The 16,696-nt window shown below is 38.8% G+C and overlaps 1 protein-coding gene across 1 annotated transcript in view; it reads right to left on the reverse strand.

The window, feature by feature from the left end:
• Positions 1-4,747: 4,747 nt before the first annotated feature.
• LOC134658027 (facilitated trehalose transporter Tret1-like) overlaps positions 4,748-16,696 on the reverse strand; it is a 54,353-nt gene continuing 42,404 nt past the window's right edge. The window contains exons 5-8 of the mRNA XM_063513631.1: positions 16,168-16,294; positions 12,297-12,532; positions 6,110-6,304; positions 4,748-5,146 (exon numbers count right to left, since the gene is read on the reverse strand). Coding sequence (XP_063369701.1) covers positions 4,883-5,146; positions 6,110-6,304; positions 12,297-12,532; positions 16,168-16,294 — 822 coding nt within the window. The 3' untranslated portion in view covers positions 4,748-4,882. The remainder of the gene's footprint in view (positions 5,147-6,109; positions 6,305-12,296; positions 12,533-16,167; positions 16,295-16,696) is intronic.

The raw sequence follows: 16,696 nt of genomic DNA on the forward strand, positions 1-16,696 counted from the left end.
GTCAATGTGAGAATGCTGTTACGCATCGTCCCCCTGGCCCCGACGTGGGCCCATAATGGGGGGTATATGGGACTCGCCTCCCAGCTCTTTTCAGTTATGAAAAAAGGGAAGGAGCCTACCCACTAAACCCACACCGGCGTTTCCCACAATATGCCGTTTGGGGAGGCGTCCTGGGATCGCGAACATTCTACCAGGATGAACCCCATTTTAACCTCCTCGGGGGATGAATTTTTAAAAACGCTGAATAGGTTTTCTTGTTTTTTTAATAAAATACCTTTTTACGAAGTTTCAAGTTCCTAGCTTTAAATAAAATTTGAACCCTATACAAACTTTCAACCCCTTTTGGACCCTTATAGGGGATGAATTTTTAAAAACGATGAAATCACTTTTCTCGTATTCTAATAATAATTATGTCATTATACAAAGATTCAAGTCCCGCATTAAAAAAAATGTTGACCTCCATACAAATTTTCAACCCCTTTTTCACCACCTTAAATGTTGAATTTTGACAAAACGCTGACATTAGTTTTCTTCTCTTTTAATGAAGTAACTTTTTACAAAGTTACAAATTCGTAGCTAGGTTACAAATTTTATTTTATAAAATTTAAACCCTACACAATCTTTCAACCCCTTTTTAACCCTTTTAAGGGATGAATTTTTAAAAACGCTGAAATTACTTTTCTTGGGTTCTAATAATATGGCTTTATACAAAGATTCAAGTCCCGCACTCTCAAAAATATTTGATCTCCGTACAAACTTTCAACCCCTTTTTCACCACCTCGGGGGATGAATTTTTAAAAACGCTGAAATTAGTTTTGTTGTTTTTTAATTTAATACCATTTAGCGAAGTTTCAAGGTCCTAGATTAAAATAAAATTTGCACCCCAAGGCAAAGTTTCATCAAATTTTCAACCCCTTTTTTACCACCTTGGGGGAATTTTAAAAACGCTGAAATTAGTTTTCTTGTTTTTTAATTTAATTCCTTTTTACGAAGTATCAAAATCCTAGCTTAAAATAATATTTGCACCCTAAGACGAACTTTCATCCCCTTTTTAACCCCCTCAGGGGTTGAATTTCCAAAAACGTTGCAATTTTTTTTTTTTTGTAATCGGCTATTATGCGTTTCTAAGAAGTTTCAAAGCATTTGTAATGGATTCAAACTTTCAACCCCTTTTAACCCTGTTAGGGGATGAATTTTACAAAACGCAGAAATTACTTTTCCTGTATTTTAATAATATCCCGAAATACAAAGAATCAAGTCCCGCGTTCGAAAAAATGTTTGATATCCATACAAATTTTCAAGCCATTTTTCACCACCTTAGGGGATGAATATTCAAAAACGCTGAAATTAGTTTTCTTGTATTTTAATAACATATATTTTTACGAAGTTTCAAGTTCCTAGCTTAAAATAAAATTTGAACTCCATACAAACTTTCTACCCCTTTTTAACCCTGTTAGGGGATGAATTTTACAAAACGCTGAAATAACTTTTCCTGTCTTCTAATAATATCCCCAAATACAAAGATTCAAGTCCCGCACTCTCAAAAATATTTGATCTCCGTACAAATTTTCAACCCCTTTTTTACCACCTTGGGGGATGAATTTTTAAAAACGCTGAAATTAGTTTTCTTGTTTTTTAATTTAATACCTTTTTACGAAGTATCAAGGTCCTAGCTTAAAATAAAATTTGCACCCCAGGATAAAGTTTCATCCCCGTTTTTTCCCCTTTAGGGGTTGAATTTCCTAAAACGTCGCAATTACTTTTTTTGTAATCGGCTATTATGCCTTTCTAAAAAGTTTCAAAGCATTGTAATGGATTCAAACTTTCAACCCCTTTTTAACCCTGTTAGGGGATGAATTTTCAAAAACGCTGAAATTACTTTTCCTGTCTTATAATAATATACCCATATACAAAGTTTAAAGTCACACAATCACAAAAATATTTGATCTCCATACAATCTTTCAACCCCTTTTTCACCACCTTGGGGGATAAATTTTCGAAAACGCTGAAATTAGTTTTCTTATTTTTTTATATAATACATTTATACAAAGTTTCAAATTCCTAGCTTAAAATAAAACTTGAACCCCATACAACCTTTCATCCCCTTTTTAACCCTTTTAAGGGATGAATTTTTAAAAACGCTAAAATTACTTTCCTTGATTTCTAATAATATGGCTTTATACAAATATTCAAGTCCCGTACTCTCAAAAATATTTGATCTCCGTACAAACTTACAACCCCTTTTTCACCACCTCGGGGGATGACTTTTTAAAAACCTTGAAATCAGTTTTGTTGTTTTTTAATTTAATACCTTTTTGCGAAGTTTCAAGGTCCTAGCTTAAAATAAAATTTGCACCCCAAGGCAAAGTTTCATCCCCTTTTTAACCCCCTTAGGGGTTGAATTTCCTAAAACGTCACAATTACTTTTTTTTGTAATCGGCTATTATGCCTTTCTAAGAAGTTTCAAAGCATTTGAATGGATTCAAACTTTCAACCCCTTTTTCACCACCTCGGGGGATGAATTTTCAGAAACGCTGAAATTACTTTTCCTGTCTTATAATAATATACCCACATACATAGTTTCAAGTCCCACACTCACAAAAATATTTGATCTCCATACAAACTTTCAACCCCCTTTTCACCACCTTGGGGGATGAGTTTTCGAAAACGCTGAAATTAGTTTTCTTGTTTTTTAATATAATACATTTTTACAAAGTTTCAAATTCCTAGCTTAAAATAAAACTTGAACCCCATACTACATTTCATCCCCTTTTTAACCCCCTTAGGGGTTGAATTTTTCAAAATCGCTTCTTATCTCTTGTACACTTTATAAATGCAACCTAGTGTGCAAATTTTAACTTTCTAGCTTTTGTAGTTTCGGCTCTGCGTTGATGAATCAGTCAGTCAGTCAGTCAGTCAGTCAGTCAGTCAGTCAGGACACTTGCATTTATATATATAGATTTCATTTGTCTAAGGTCAGGCGTGTCTCACTCCGTGATTTCGTCGCTTTGCTACAGGTAGCTAAAAGTACATCCGTTCCACACCAATTTTGGTGGCTAGCCATAAGCTGCGCGTGGCGCTGTCGCCACCTAGCGGCCATATCTGTCCTGATCGTAACAGACGCGTTTTTTTAGAGAGTGAGTCTTCTGTACTTAGTACTATTATTTATTCTGTGCTATGGTACTAGGTCCGGCACACGCTAAGCAAACGCATTTTTTTACTCGAAATTATAAAAAGACATTCGAAGAACAAAGCTAACTTCGTCCACAAATAACGCCAGTGAGTAATAGTAATTTAGTCCTAAAGCAAATGTACATATCCGAATGAAATGTCGCTCCATCGCTGCGTCGATCAATCCATATAGTAACGATAATCGATCATAGATCGGTTGATTTAGAATGTTTAACAGATCGCTTGACGACGATGGCATGGACTAATAACACTAGACCGCCAATCCCCTTGCCCAGCGCGTACGTCAAGCAGTGGATTTATCAGTACCGCTACTTGCCGCTAGATGTCGGTTACGAAAGTAAGCAGCGGTTCGGTTACGCGATGGTCAAGAGGATTGGCGGTCTAGTGTTATTAGTCTATGACGATGATCAGACATTTTTGACTTTAAACATGCGATTTATACTTAACTCGCAGAATTCTAGTAGACATGCAATTCGGTTTTTATGTAAATACGGTCAATCCAAAGGAAGGGTTATGATTTCAACACTGTGTGCGTTTGTAAGCTTATTTCTTGTGTATTACCGACAAAGTTGAAACTTTTAAGCAGATTTTCACAAAAAACCGGATTACATTGCTATTGACATAGATATAAGCTTTACGAAATGTAAGTAAAAAATACGTCAGTCGAATAGATTGTTATACGATCGTGGAAGTGTTGTGTTTGTTCGTCTATAAACTTCCACGCATTAAGTAAGTGTACAGAAAAGTATAACCGATGTTGTTTATGACTAGTCTTTTTTTAATAGAAACGGCCCCAAGGGAACATATTTTAATAAGGCAGTTATTTTAGCGACTGGCAATAATTAGTTATATTGTCCTTGGGTTCGTTTCAAAATGATATTTTCAATAAAATAAAATAAAAAAATAAAAAAAAGCTTTTGTAAACTAAGCTGGTTATTTATTATAATAAATCTTCTAAAACTCGAAACTCTTTTATTTATTTAAACAAGATTGAGAAATTGCTTCAGGTACTTAGTCTCTCGCTACGCTCTGTATGTAACATAACACTCGTGATAATTTCAGATGAAATATTGTGGAATACAGGGAAAAGAACATAAACACAAATTAATTCGGTACTTATATTAGAATATATTTATCACAATTGTTCTCAGATAAACATAACTGAGATCTTTTAAAATATTTAGGTTATGTACAATATTATGATAATTAGTGTACATACTAGGTACTATAATACATACAGCTCTTTAACACTATAATATACAATTTATAACACTCACGGTTTTAAAGACTTACTTTTTAAATATCACAAAGATGTTATTTATGATAATAACAATTCTTACAAGACTCCACAAACAAAATTAATAATAATATACTTGCACTTCGTTTCCACCACAGATGTGCGTGGATGCGTACCGAGCGAGGGATGTGTTTGTTAAGAACCAACCAATAGTCACTCCTGCTGAGCGAAAACAAATGTAATAAGTGATTCTATTGGTTCTTAACAAACACATCCCTCGCTCGGTACAGTCGGTACGCATCCACGCACATCTCTGGTGGAAACGCAGCCTTAGCCTTCTATATACTTGACGTTACAGCTTTGACTGCCACTGATGTCTAATTGTTATGAGCTGCCTTATTTACTAGTTTTTATCAACGTCAGATCATATCCAAAGTGACTACAAGTTCGCATTCACACATGATTAGTTTCCACGACTTTCTCGCCTTTGGTCCTCTTTTTCCCCTCTAAGTCGGCGTATATGTCCTCTAGACTCCTCATCTTGGTCTCGGGCACGCACCAGATGAGGTAGAACACGTTGGCGAGGCAGATGAAGCTGAATACCCAGAAGATGGAGTGGTAGCCGATCCGCGCGATGAGCGGCGCGAACAGTTTGAGCAGCGCGAAGTCTGTGCCGAGGGATATGGCCGTGATGAGCGTCGCCACTGTGCCGCGGAGCTGCGAAACAAGGGGTTTAGGTAAAGCTTTGGATTCCTCCGAAAACGGTGCCGTCATATAGCGGCAGCAAAAGACGGCCGTCTTTACGGTGGCGACATGTGGAAAGTACCACGGCGTCATAACACACCGTCATCCACCAAGGTCAAAGCGGCAAATTTGAAAAATGTAGGCGCGATGGGATAACGTCCCATAGAAAATTTGAATTTCGCGCCTTTTCCTACTGACAAGATTTGCTTGATCATCTATAATTTACTTGGAGGATGAAATATCATCAGAAGAGGAAAATAATCGTAGTACGGAATAATTTATTCAAATCTCGTGTCATTTATTCAAAATGGCGTCACCGCTATCTAATAAAACGTTCACGAAACTATCGACAAGGTCATGACGGCCGTCATCTTACCGTCTAGGAAACCGCGCCATCTTGTTTACATAGACAACGTTCTAGTGACGTCAGTCAACGCTATATAGCGGCCGTAATATGACGGCACCGTTTTTGGAGGAATCCAAAGCTTAAGTGTACTGACGAACGTTTTATAAAGTGTAAAACTGTATGTTATCAGATGATTTTATTCACGGGCGAGTGGCTTCCGTTAGAAAAATCACTTCATGCAGTGTTAACACGGGGTCTCCATATACAGGCTATATGAATGAAATTCATTTATAAAGTGGCCATGCTTTTTGTCCATGGTCCCTTAGTGCTGCATCTTGGTGGGCTGTCGCCTATTTCCGTCTATTTTAAAAAATTTCGACATAGTTTAGTGTGGTGCTGATTTACGCCTGAAATATTTTAATAGCAATATTTTCTTATCAGATATTTTTTGCCTGCCTTTTGCATCAGGCGTCAGTACTACCTGACAGGAGAAGAGCAAAAAACCAATAAATTTTTCGGGAGTTATTTGCGATATTATTTGGCAATCGTATGACATAACTTCTTCAAATTATGGGAGATTAAAAGCTCACCTGAAAGTTGAACATTTCTGTCATAATGACGAAGGGCAGCGGCTGTAGGCCCGACGCGTCGGCGAAGATGCATACACAGAGCGCCACGATGGGCACCCAGCCCGCCATGTACACGCCGATGCTCTGCAGGTAGAACCACACGCCGAGCACACACATGCTGAAGCCGGCGACCAGGCTCGTTACGGCGAGGAGCGGCTGCAGTGAGGGGAATAATACTTGTGTGTATAGAAATAGGGTAGATAGCAGGGATGTTACGGAGCTCCGTTTCCGTTAAGTCCAGAGGCGTATTTACAAATTTGGCGCCCCGGGCCATTTTGATTTGCCGCCCCCCCTTAATCAGTGACGATAAAGTATTTTATTTAAGAAAAAAAAAACCTGCAAAAAGTACCTTTGGGGTGTGAAATAAAAAAAAACTAAACATTTACCTTTACTCACATATATAGACACCCCTATAATGGACGTGGAACGTAACGTGGGACATAAAACCACAAATCCTCTAAAATAAGTATCTAAAAGTAGTTTATAAACACTGGCAATATTTTACCATAAATAAGAGTTATAGAGTTTAAGTTTGACTTTTTATTAATTTCGGTTACTTTTTAAGAAATTGGCGTCAACCCAAAAGTTGTCGTGTCACTGAAAAAAATAACCAGTAAGAATTCTTAACAACTTCGCTAAGAAAGTTGAGTTCATATATTCAATTGTAATTAATTATTACTTGGTGTAAACTAGAATGTGTTTTGTTAATTAGATATACCATGACATAAGGTATACAACACACTATGTTGTGACTCTAGAGATGTATAAAAAATAGTGGTATTTTGCCCAATCCCATTATAGGAGCTGTAAAACTGCATACCTCCTATGATGGGACAATTTACATAATAATGCTTGCCATGGCGTAATTTCATGTTTAAACAGTACAGAAGTGTAATGTAGTTACTTACGAACTATGTCAGGAGGTCTCCTCGGACTTCGGATAAATTAATATCGTTTTTACAAAATTTTATTTGACTGGCCATATATGTTATAGTTTGTATGTTAGTTAGTGTGGTTCAAATCTTGAAAGTTGAATTAGTGCCACTTTCTGATTTCCGATTGAGTTGAAATTTTGGATACGTATGCAAATCGGATGACAACGCAATACGAGTATGATAACATGAACCTGATCTCATGATGGAGACAGGAGGTGGCCATGGGAAATCTGTGATAAACGCAACCTAATTGTGTTTGGGTTTGTTAGAATTGTCTCGATGAGTATTAGTTGGCTGTGGAAGGAAAAATACATTCTTACATAAAAGCTTATACTAAAAATTACGAATAACTAGTTTTTTGCCAAAAACTTATTCCCTATTCCAATATCTTATACTGATAAGTATGGTATGTCCATTATAGGGGGCCCATTACTGGATCCACGTCCATTACCGGGGTTCCATTACTGGAGCTTTGGTGTCCATCACTGGAGAAATAAAACATAGTTTTTTTAATTTGTTAATTATGTGGAAACTAATTGCAGTATCTTTGATACAATAGGTACACCTGAAACGTGAAAGAAGGATAGGACATTCATCTTTTAACACGCTAAGCGGTAGAATTTTTACATGTATCAGGGAAATATCACAAATACCTACTCCAAATTTCCTCTTAACCTTTTGGACGCCAATGACCGATATATACGCACCGCAGGTCCTACGCCAAAGACGTATTATCGGTCATATACCACAGAGCAACATAGACCTAAGTACATATGCGTAAAGTTCAATTTCAGTTTTGACACTTCGGTGACGTGGCGTCTGAGAGACAGCTTTTGTGTTTGACGCGGCGTCGAAAAGGTTAAATGTCCCATGACTGGTGCCGTTACTAGGTATGTACATTGTTTTACTATGTACAAAATGTACAAATTGGTTGACAAAATCATCAATGACGCTGTCGTAATTTAAAACGTTTGTCAGCTCAGCTTCTATTTTAAGAAGAGCTAAGCTATTCAGGCGCTCTTCGCTGATAGTGGAACGTAGATATTTTTTTATTCTTTTGAGTGCAAAAAATGATCGTTCTGCACTGCAATTAGTCACTGCGGTGCAAAGAAAAATGCGCAACGCAATTTCTACATATGGGAATGCTTCTTTAACGCCCTTATTTTTTATGAGTAAGCTTATAGTTGCCTTAAGCTCATTTTATTTTCGTAAGCGGTCAAAAAATGTTTTAATAAAACACATTCGTCTTGTAGGTCTACCGCGAGATTTAACGGGTATACTGTTTGAAGGTTTACAGCATTCCTTCTAACTTCTGCCTCAGACATTGTGTCTAATTTACTTACCTAAGAAGACAAAATTGGTCGTCACTATGCCGAATGACGTTTTGCGCTTCCTCAACTCGGCTAACAACTGATCACGCCGTACTAATACTTCTTGAACGAAAACGTTGCTTAATTTAGGTACTTGTTGGTAGATATTTTAAGCAATTGGTGGGGTTTGAAGCATTCGTTTGTTTATTAATTTAAATGTCAATTAAAATATAATAAAAAATATAGCTAAGTTTGATTATAAAAGGCGCCCAGAAAAAGCCGAGCCGCGAGGGGGCGGCTTCGCCGCCCCCCTGCGGCCTGCCGCCCCGGGCCATGGCCCCCTTGGCCCTAGGGTAAATACGCCCCTGGTTAAGTCGGAACTTCCGTTTGGTATTACACATCCGTTTCTGTTCCGGTCCCGTTACTTTTGAAACGGATGTTTCGGATGTCAATGCTTGGCGCGGCAGCGGGACATGAGCGGCGTACATCAAAAACAAACAGGTTTATACCAGTCATTCACTCATAGCCCCGTTTGCCACGTGCTGCAGTAATTAGATGTTTTGATTTATTCGTGTTGTTGAATTTAAAGTACCTATTCGTATGTTGTGTTGTATAATGTGTACCTACTGACAGTAGGTACTGTCTCACGCTAGTCAGGCTCCGGTTCTGGTTCCGGTTCCGTTTTCGGTTCCGATTCCGTTTCTGGTTCCGATAAACTAAATTTAAAACATCTGGTTCCGCTTTCGGTTCCGATAAAACCACATCCGTTACATCCCTGGTAGATAGTGAGGTCTGAAGCAGTGTTGGTGTTGGCTATTTCCCAACATGTCTACTCGTACACTTTTAAGTTTCCTCCACATCTGGCACTTTGCTCATAGCCAATTGACAGCAACAGAGATCGTTAAGCCTCGCCCGCTTAGCGATTTGTACTGTTGACAATTGGGTATGAGCGAGGCACTGACAATCCAACCTCTAGACTGAGCTTAGGCCAATTCTTTCATGAAACCGATGCTGCCAAAAATACGGGGGTGCGGGGGGACGAGGTGAGCGAATCCCGTGCCGTGATTGGCCCGTTCAAAGACACGGACCAATCACGGCACGGGATTGACTCGAAGATGGAGTAACGCTACCGTAATATGTGTGGCAGAGGGGGTAGCGCGACTATGCTATGTCTAGAGGTTGGATTGTCTGTGGAGCGAGGTGTTCAAAGTAAACTGGGCAGTCCAATAGTGCGCAGATTTTGACCCCGGCCTGCTGTCTTCGACGTTCAAGGAACTCTCTTGACATTACTTTCTGCTAACGGTTGCTACTGTATACTGGATGATGACAATAATTATTTTCACCTCAGCAGCTCGAACAAGGGTACTTTGCTACTTAAAAACAGTGAGAAAAATCGCATTTTGCTCACTGAGTGAGACAAAATGAGCAAAATGCGATTTTGCTCACTCAGTGAGCAAAATGCGATTTTGCTCACTGTTTTTAAGTAGCAAAGTACCCTTGTTCGAGCTGCTGAGGTGAAAATTTAATTGTTGGTATATCTTAAGAAAACATGAGTGAATAGAGGTAAGTGATGAAGAAGGAATACATTTTTCGGGTTCTCTAATATGTTCTCACTGCTGAGGTGAAAAATGTTGTGTACTACACGAGATCAAAGTTATTTACATCTCGTGCGCTTTTGAGTCCCTTACTACGCTCAAGATTCTAAATTAGATTCACTCGCTACGCTCGTGAATCTATTATAGAATCTTTCGCTTGCACGGGACTCAAAATAAGCACTCGAAGAAATATCAAACTTTGATCTCTTGTTGTACAAATAACTATTGACAACCCGAAAACATGTAATCCTTCTTCATCACTTACCTATTTAGTCATGTTTCTTAAGATATACTTACAATTAAGTATAATTATCACAATCAAACACAAAAACAAACAAACAAACGTAGTAAATTGCAGTAAAATAGGTAATATATGAAAACAACGACCATCAATTGATTGACATTTGAATCGGCAACTTTTTTTTTGTAAAAAAAAAACATTGTAAGATACGGTCCGAATTACGGATACTTACTATTTGTAAACTATTGTAGAGATTCTTAAAAGTATAATTATTTATTTTACGTGATATACTGTGTATTTTTTGAGTTCATTATTTTAATCGTACAATAAATTACGTAAAATATAGTGTTTTCATCAAATCTGAAACTTTATTTTCATTAATTACATATTAAGAATTCATACTTGAATGTGTTTTGGAACGATGCGTTCTGACGTTTTTCGGGGGTCTATTATAAACCGTCAATATACCGTTGAATGTCGTTTGAAAATTTTTTGTCTCTTTCTTTTTGCTAACGACGTGAAAGGGACACAGATAATAAAATCCAAGTATTTCGAACTTGTATTAGACCCCGCATGTTGAAATGACATTTGAATATTAAGGTCACTTGAATGTCATTTTGTCTCACTCAGTGAGCAAAATGCGATTTTGCTCACTGTTTTTAAGTAGCAAAGTACCCTTGTTCGAGCTGCTGAGGTGAAAAAATATTATTGTGGAGTTCATGGTGTTTTTGCCTAATATGATAATTATCATGTGATAAATAATTACTGAAACCCCACTGCAAACCAGCGCCACGGATTGCCGCGGCATTATGCTGAGTGGGGGTTTCTTTCTAAATAATATAAGACGTGTGCCTGGCTACTAATACATATACGTATATAGGAAGTTACTAGATTCCGCAAGAATAAATCAGTCGCATATAAGTCACGTTACGTTATGTAAGCATGTGCTGTATATTGACCTTTGTTGGCACGAGTCTTCGATTGATTCTTGCACGTGGTGCGCGGGTCAACTGATAGGGCTATGTGCGTCAGCATGTCTGGCTGGTTGCTAGTCATTATACTAAACAGCATTTGCGTCAATTTTCTGTGCTTACACTGTCGTTAGGGCTACTTGCGCCATCCAGGGTTAGCCACTAACTCGGGTTTAACCCTGGGTTAACGGTTTTAACTCCAAGTTAGTGGCTAAGCCTGGATGGTCTAAGTGGCCCTTAGTAAAATAATATACGTAGGTTAACGTTCTTGTAAAAGGTACAGCTCGGCAGCGGTCTTATGTCCCTGGTAGAATAATTGCGACTTAGATAGAACTTCCGCTTCGAGTAAACCTAGCCTAAAAACCACCGGTATTTTGCTTTTGTTTGTAACTTAATAAACAGCGTATAGTTACGCACTACTCATTGTCACGGTGCGATGTCGTGTCGGACCAGTGCCATTTTACTTAATTGTTGGATATTACGCGTGGAAGATTTTCCGTTCATTCACGTTTAGCAGTTAATGAATGGGTCTGTAATTGTGCATGATTAAAGGAGTAACGTTAAGGACGCTTGCACGGAGTAGGTACCTGCGTCTACATAAATAATTTTATGATAATTTGATGTATTTTACATGTACCTACCTATCTAACCTTTTAATCAATTTATGTAGGCACAGTAATTTGACTTGCACATAAAATGGCAAAAAAAAACCGAAGATATAGTTCAGTTCTCAATTTACCAAGTACTCTCCTAGGGTTAAAATAAACTTCATTAATTTTCTACAAATTTACCTATGCTTATGATGGCCAATGAAGCCCTTCCGATTCAACCTGCAAAAAGGAAGCGGAGCAAACGCTAGCATTGCCTACCCTTAGCTGCCCTTATTTAGCTTTGTGGGCTAATAGTCTCTCAACCCAAGTGGATAAGAAAAGTCGGAAAGCGGAGCCTACTCTCCGAAGCAGCGAGGATGCAATCGGGATACATGCTAAGATGAGAGAAGTCTTTCTTAACCTCTCAGTTCCCAGTGGCTCCAATATGAGTCGGAATTGTATGGATTTGAGAGGTCCTGGGAAACGAGGGGTTAAACCGTTCTTACCTTTCTCCCGGCTCGATCGACCAGCTGGCACGCCAGGAACGAGCCGAGGATCTGCACGAGCGCCAGCAGGATGGACTGCTTGTTGGGCGACAGCGCGATGCTGGTGCTCTCGTCCCTGCGGGCCTCCTCGAAGATGTGGCTGGCGTACACCAGCACGGCGATGCAGCCGCAGAACTCGCGCGTCAGGTTCACGATCAGCGCCACCCAGAACGCTTTCACGGCGGTCTTGTCGGTGACTGCAAACAAACAATGGCAGAAGTTGTCATTCTAGGTACGGGCATAGAGAAAAAAATACATAGAGTGCTCACTCCATACATCAGTTTTAGTACCAAAAAGACTATTAGCATCTAGCATCGAGTAGCGGAACTATCAGTACTGCTACTTGACAATAGATGTCGCCACCGACCGGAAAGTCTTATGCTGTTGAGATAAGACTTTCCGGTCGGTGCTACATCTATTGTCAAGTAGCAGTACTGATAGTTCCGCTACTCGATGCTAGATGTAGACACTGAAATTAATAGTCTGAACTGATGTATGGAGTGAGCACTCTATGTATTTTTTTCTCTATGGTACGGGTTTTATAACCGACGAGACTGTTTTTCAGACACTCAGTAAGGTCTTGTTTTCCTGCTGACGCCATTAGCGTCACGTTTTATGGAACAACAAATAAAATCCTACTTGGAACGTAAAATGCTCTAGTGCAGGAACGTATCATTTTCTGCACACCTTTTAGAACAACAATGACCCTCTTTCAGAGCATGAGACATGAAAAGTATTAAACTAGTTTCCCTATAGGTAGTTGAAATGCGGTCAAAACTTGAACGTCACGTATACTTATATGTTTATGAAGTTCTAATGAAGAAACTTATATAATCAGTCAACTCATTAGTAGGTAAACCAAGTCATTGCAATGTCTAAGTTATAGGCGATGTGTGTGACCTTGAGCTGATCGTAGCGTAGCTAGGTATGTTGTTGCTAAGTGACTTTTAACTTCTACTGTCATTTAAGTCGGTACTCTTTGGGTTTTCCAATATTTAGGAAAAAATGACTTAACAAGTCTGGATAAATAGGTACATAAGTCACTATCATTAATGAAGGAATACAGGCAGCTAAGAACTAGGATCAACACAATTGTGCGATATATTGTATGTGTGCTTTAACTTGTGTTTATCAAGTCAGAATTGCAATATTAAATTGTAAGGCCCACTTGCACCATCCCACAAACCCAGGGTTAAGCGATTATACCGTTAACCAAGTGTCAAATTGTACTCGTAACCATGGTAACTGCAGGTTTAACCGTTTAACCCCGGGTTAGTGAAATGGTGCAAGTGGGCCTAAGTGGAACAACTTTTGCGACAATAACCCCATTTAACGCCCATTAAACAGAAAGGAAAACAATACGGGCAGATTCATCATGTCAATTGGCGAGACCTCCCCGGCCACCGCGACCAATCACAGACCGTGCTGCAGCATCGCACAGTATCACTTCCAATTTGGCCCATTAATTCGTTTGTATGAATTTGTATGGCGTCAAATGTCAATCAATTGGCCAATGGACCTGTGATCTGATCTCTTGGTTGTTTTGTTTTCCTATTTTTTAACCTTGATTGGTTTATTGGTGGTGCTCTATCAAATTTTAATGTATAGAATGTGCGAGAATTACTTATGAAGAATCGATGTCCATCCAGGCGAAAAGGTGTTACTCAACGAAATAACCTACACACCGCTACCTACGTGAATCTGCATGAACCAATGATTTACCTATGTTAGCATCCGACATCTCCATTCTGCCATCATGGCGCCACTAACTCTAAGGCTTTACAGTAGTTTTCTCATGAAGACAGCACTAACTTTTGCAAATGGAGAGTATGCTTACTTAGGTACCTATGTCGTATACTTACGAGGGCTGTTTGATAAGTACCCGTTTTCCAATAGTAGTTTATGCAACAGTGATATAATAAGGGTTCTTAAAATTCAAGGGTCGAAGTTACAAAACGAGACGTAGTCGAGTTTTGTAAAAAAAGACCCGAGAATTTTAAGAACCAATTATGAGCTGTTGCATACATTACTTTTTCTATGACAGCTGCAGCAAAAAAAAAAAAAAAAAAAGTCGAGTTTTGTAAAAAAAGACCCGAGAATTTTAAGAACCAATTATGAGCTGTTGTATACATTACTTTTTCTATGACAGCTGCAGCAAAAAAAAAAATTATTATTAAAAAAAGAGTTATTATTAAAAAAAAAGAGTTATTATTAAAAAAAAGAGTTATTATTAAAAAAAAAGAGTTATTATTTAAAAAAAATTGAGTTATTATTTCAAAAAAAAAAAAGAGTTATTATTGTAAATGAAAACATACCTCTTTCAATCAAGATGATCGGAACTTGTATCTTTAAAAAAAATAAAGCAGTTGTATTATACTCATAAGATGACTGCTAGCAGTCATCTTATGAGCCTATAGACAAAGCATTCAAATGACATTGCTTTAGATATCACTGTCAGTCATTTAATTGACACATTTAAGTGCTGGAGTAGAAAAATGTATTAATATCACGGGCCGAAAATATGTATACAATCGTTTTAAGCCATTTTTCAGAGGTGGGAAAATTTAAAAAAAAAACAGCATTCTTTTGTTTTTTTCTCATTTGACAGCGATTCAGTGAAAGCGTGAACTTAAAATTGTGAAAATAGAGAAAGAGCAGGATCGGTCTGTAATTAGATTCTTGTTTTTGGAAGGAAAAACATGTGATGAAATAAAAGTAAGAATGCAAGCGGTTTACCATGAATGTGCTCCTTCTATGACAACCGTCAGATACTGGTTTAACGAGTTTAAGCGGGGAGAACAACCGTCTTTGATGAGGATCGCCCAGGCCGCCCAATTGAGGTGACTACAGACGATATGGTTAAGAAAATTGAAAATATCGTTTTAGCCGACCGCCGAATTGAACTTCGAGAAATCGTTGATGCTGTAAATGTTCCAATCGAGCGGGTACAAAACATATTAGAAGAAAAATTGGGTATGAAGACAGTATCGGCGAGGTGGGTGCCGCGTTTACTCACGGAGGAGCAAAAACGGAACCGACGGAGCAGTGTTTGGCCGTGTTCAAACGTAACCCGAAGGAGTTTCTGCGTCGTTTCGTGACCGTAGACGAAACGTGGGTCACCACTACCCCCCGGAAATGAAAGGGCAGTCGAAGCAGTGGATTTTACCGGGTGAACCTGCGCGAAAGATAGCAAAAATCGTTCCATCGGCTGGAAAGGTCATGGCGACCGTTTTTTGGGATTCGCAGGGTATTATACATATTGAGTTCTTAGAAAAGGGGAAAACGATAACAGGGCAGTACTATGCCAATTTATTGGATGAATTTGACGCTGGGTTGAAGGACAAACGACCCCATTTAAAAAATAAAAAAGTACTGTCTCATCACGACAACGCACCAGCTCATTCGTCTAGAGTTGTGATGGCTAAATTAACACAATTACGCTACGCCCTATTGCCTTACCCCCCGTATTCTCCAGATTTGACCCCATGCGATTTATTTTTGTTTCCCAACCTGAAAAAATGGCTCGGTGGTAAGCGATTTGGATCAAATGACGAAGTCATTGCCGCCACAGAGGCCTATTTTAATGACTTTCCGAAATCATACTTTTTGGATGGTTTATTGAAGCTTGAATATAGGTGGAACAAGTGTATAGAGTTAAAAGGAGACTATGAAGAAAAATAAATGCATATAAACAAAAACAACTGATTATTTTTTTCATAAACGGGTACTTATCAAACAGCCCTCGTACTTCACTGGCTGACCACCACTTGGTCAGTCAGACCGATCTCAATGCTAATGTCGGATTGTGTTCTGTATTCTGAAAGTTACTTACACAACAGCTTCGGTGAGAACTTCGGTTCGCTGGTAGTCTGCTCAATGATGAGACGGTCCACCTCCTCGCTGATACGTTTGTCGTCTTGTGGCAGAGACCGCAGCCAGCTCAGGACCTTTGCTGTTTCCTGTTTAACACCAGACATTGACGTTTTGAAATAAGTACCTACACGCATTCTCAAACAAAACACCACATTCGTTTGGGTGTCTAATTTTTTTGGCCATGAAGGAACGGAGACGGGAGAAGTGATTCTGGTGAAAGGATGGGCATCCAGCAGCACACAAGCTCTGTCTGTCCCAATCTTGTCCTCTTGTCGCATTTCTCAGCCAATCTCGTGATATTTCAGTTCATTCGGTTTTTGCGAGTTCCGTGCGAGGTTTACGGCTCAGCGAGAGTGATGGTTTTTCCTGCAGCATATTGTCACGTATAAATAATCAATATCTGGGAGACCGAGCTTATTTTCTCGGAAAACATATAAAAACTGAAAAATGCGCGTTTTCCCTGAGATAAGACCTAGCTAGATTGATTT

This window comes from Cydia amplana, chromosome 21 (genome assembly GCF_948474715.1).
Source record: "Cydia amplana chromosome 21, ilCydAmpl1.1, whole genome shotgun sequence".
Taxonomy (NCBI): Eukaryota; Metazoa; Arthropoda; class Insecta; order Lepidoptera; family Tortricidae; genus Cydia; species Cydia amplana.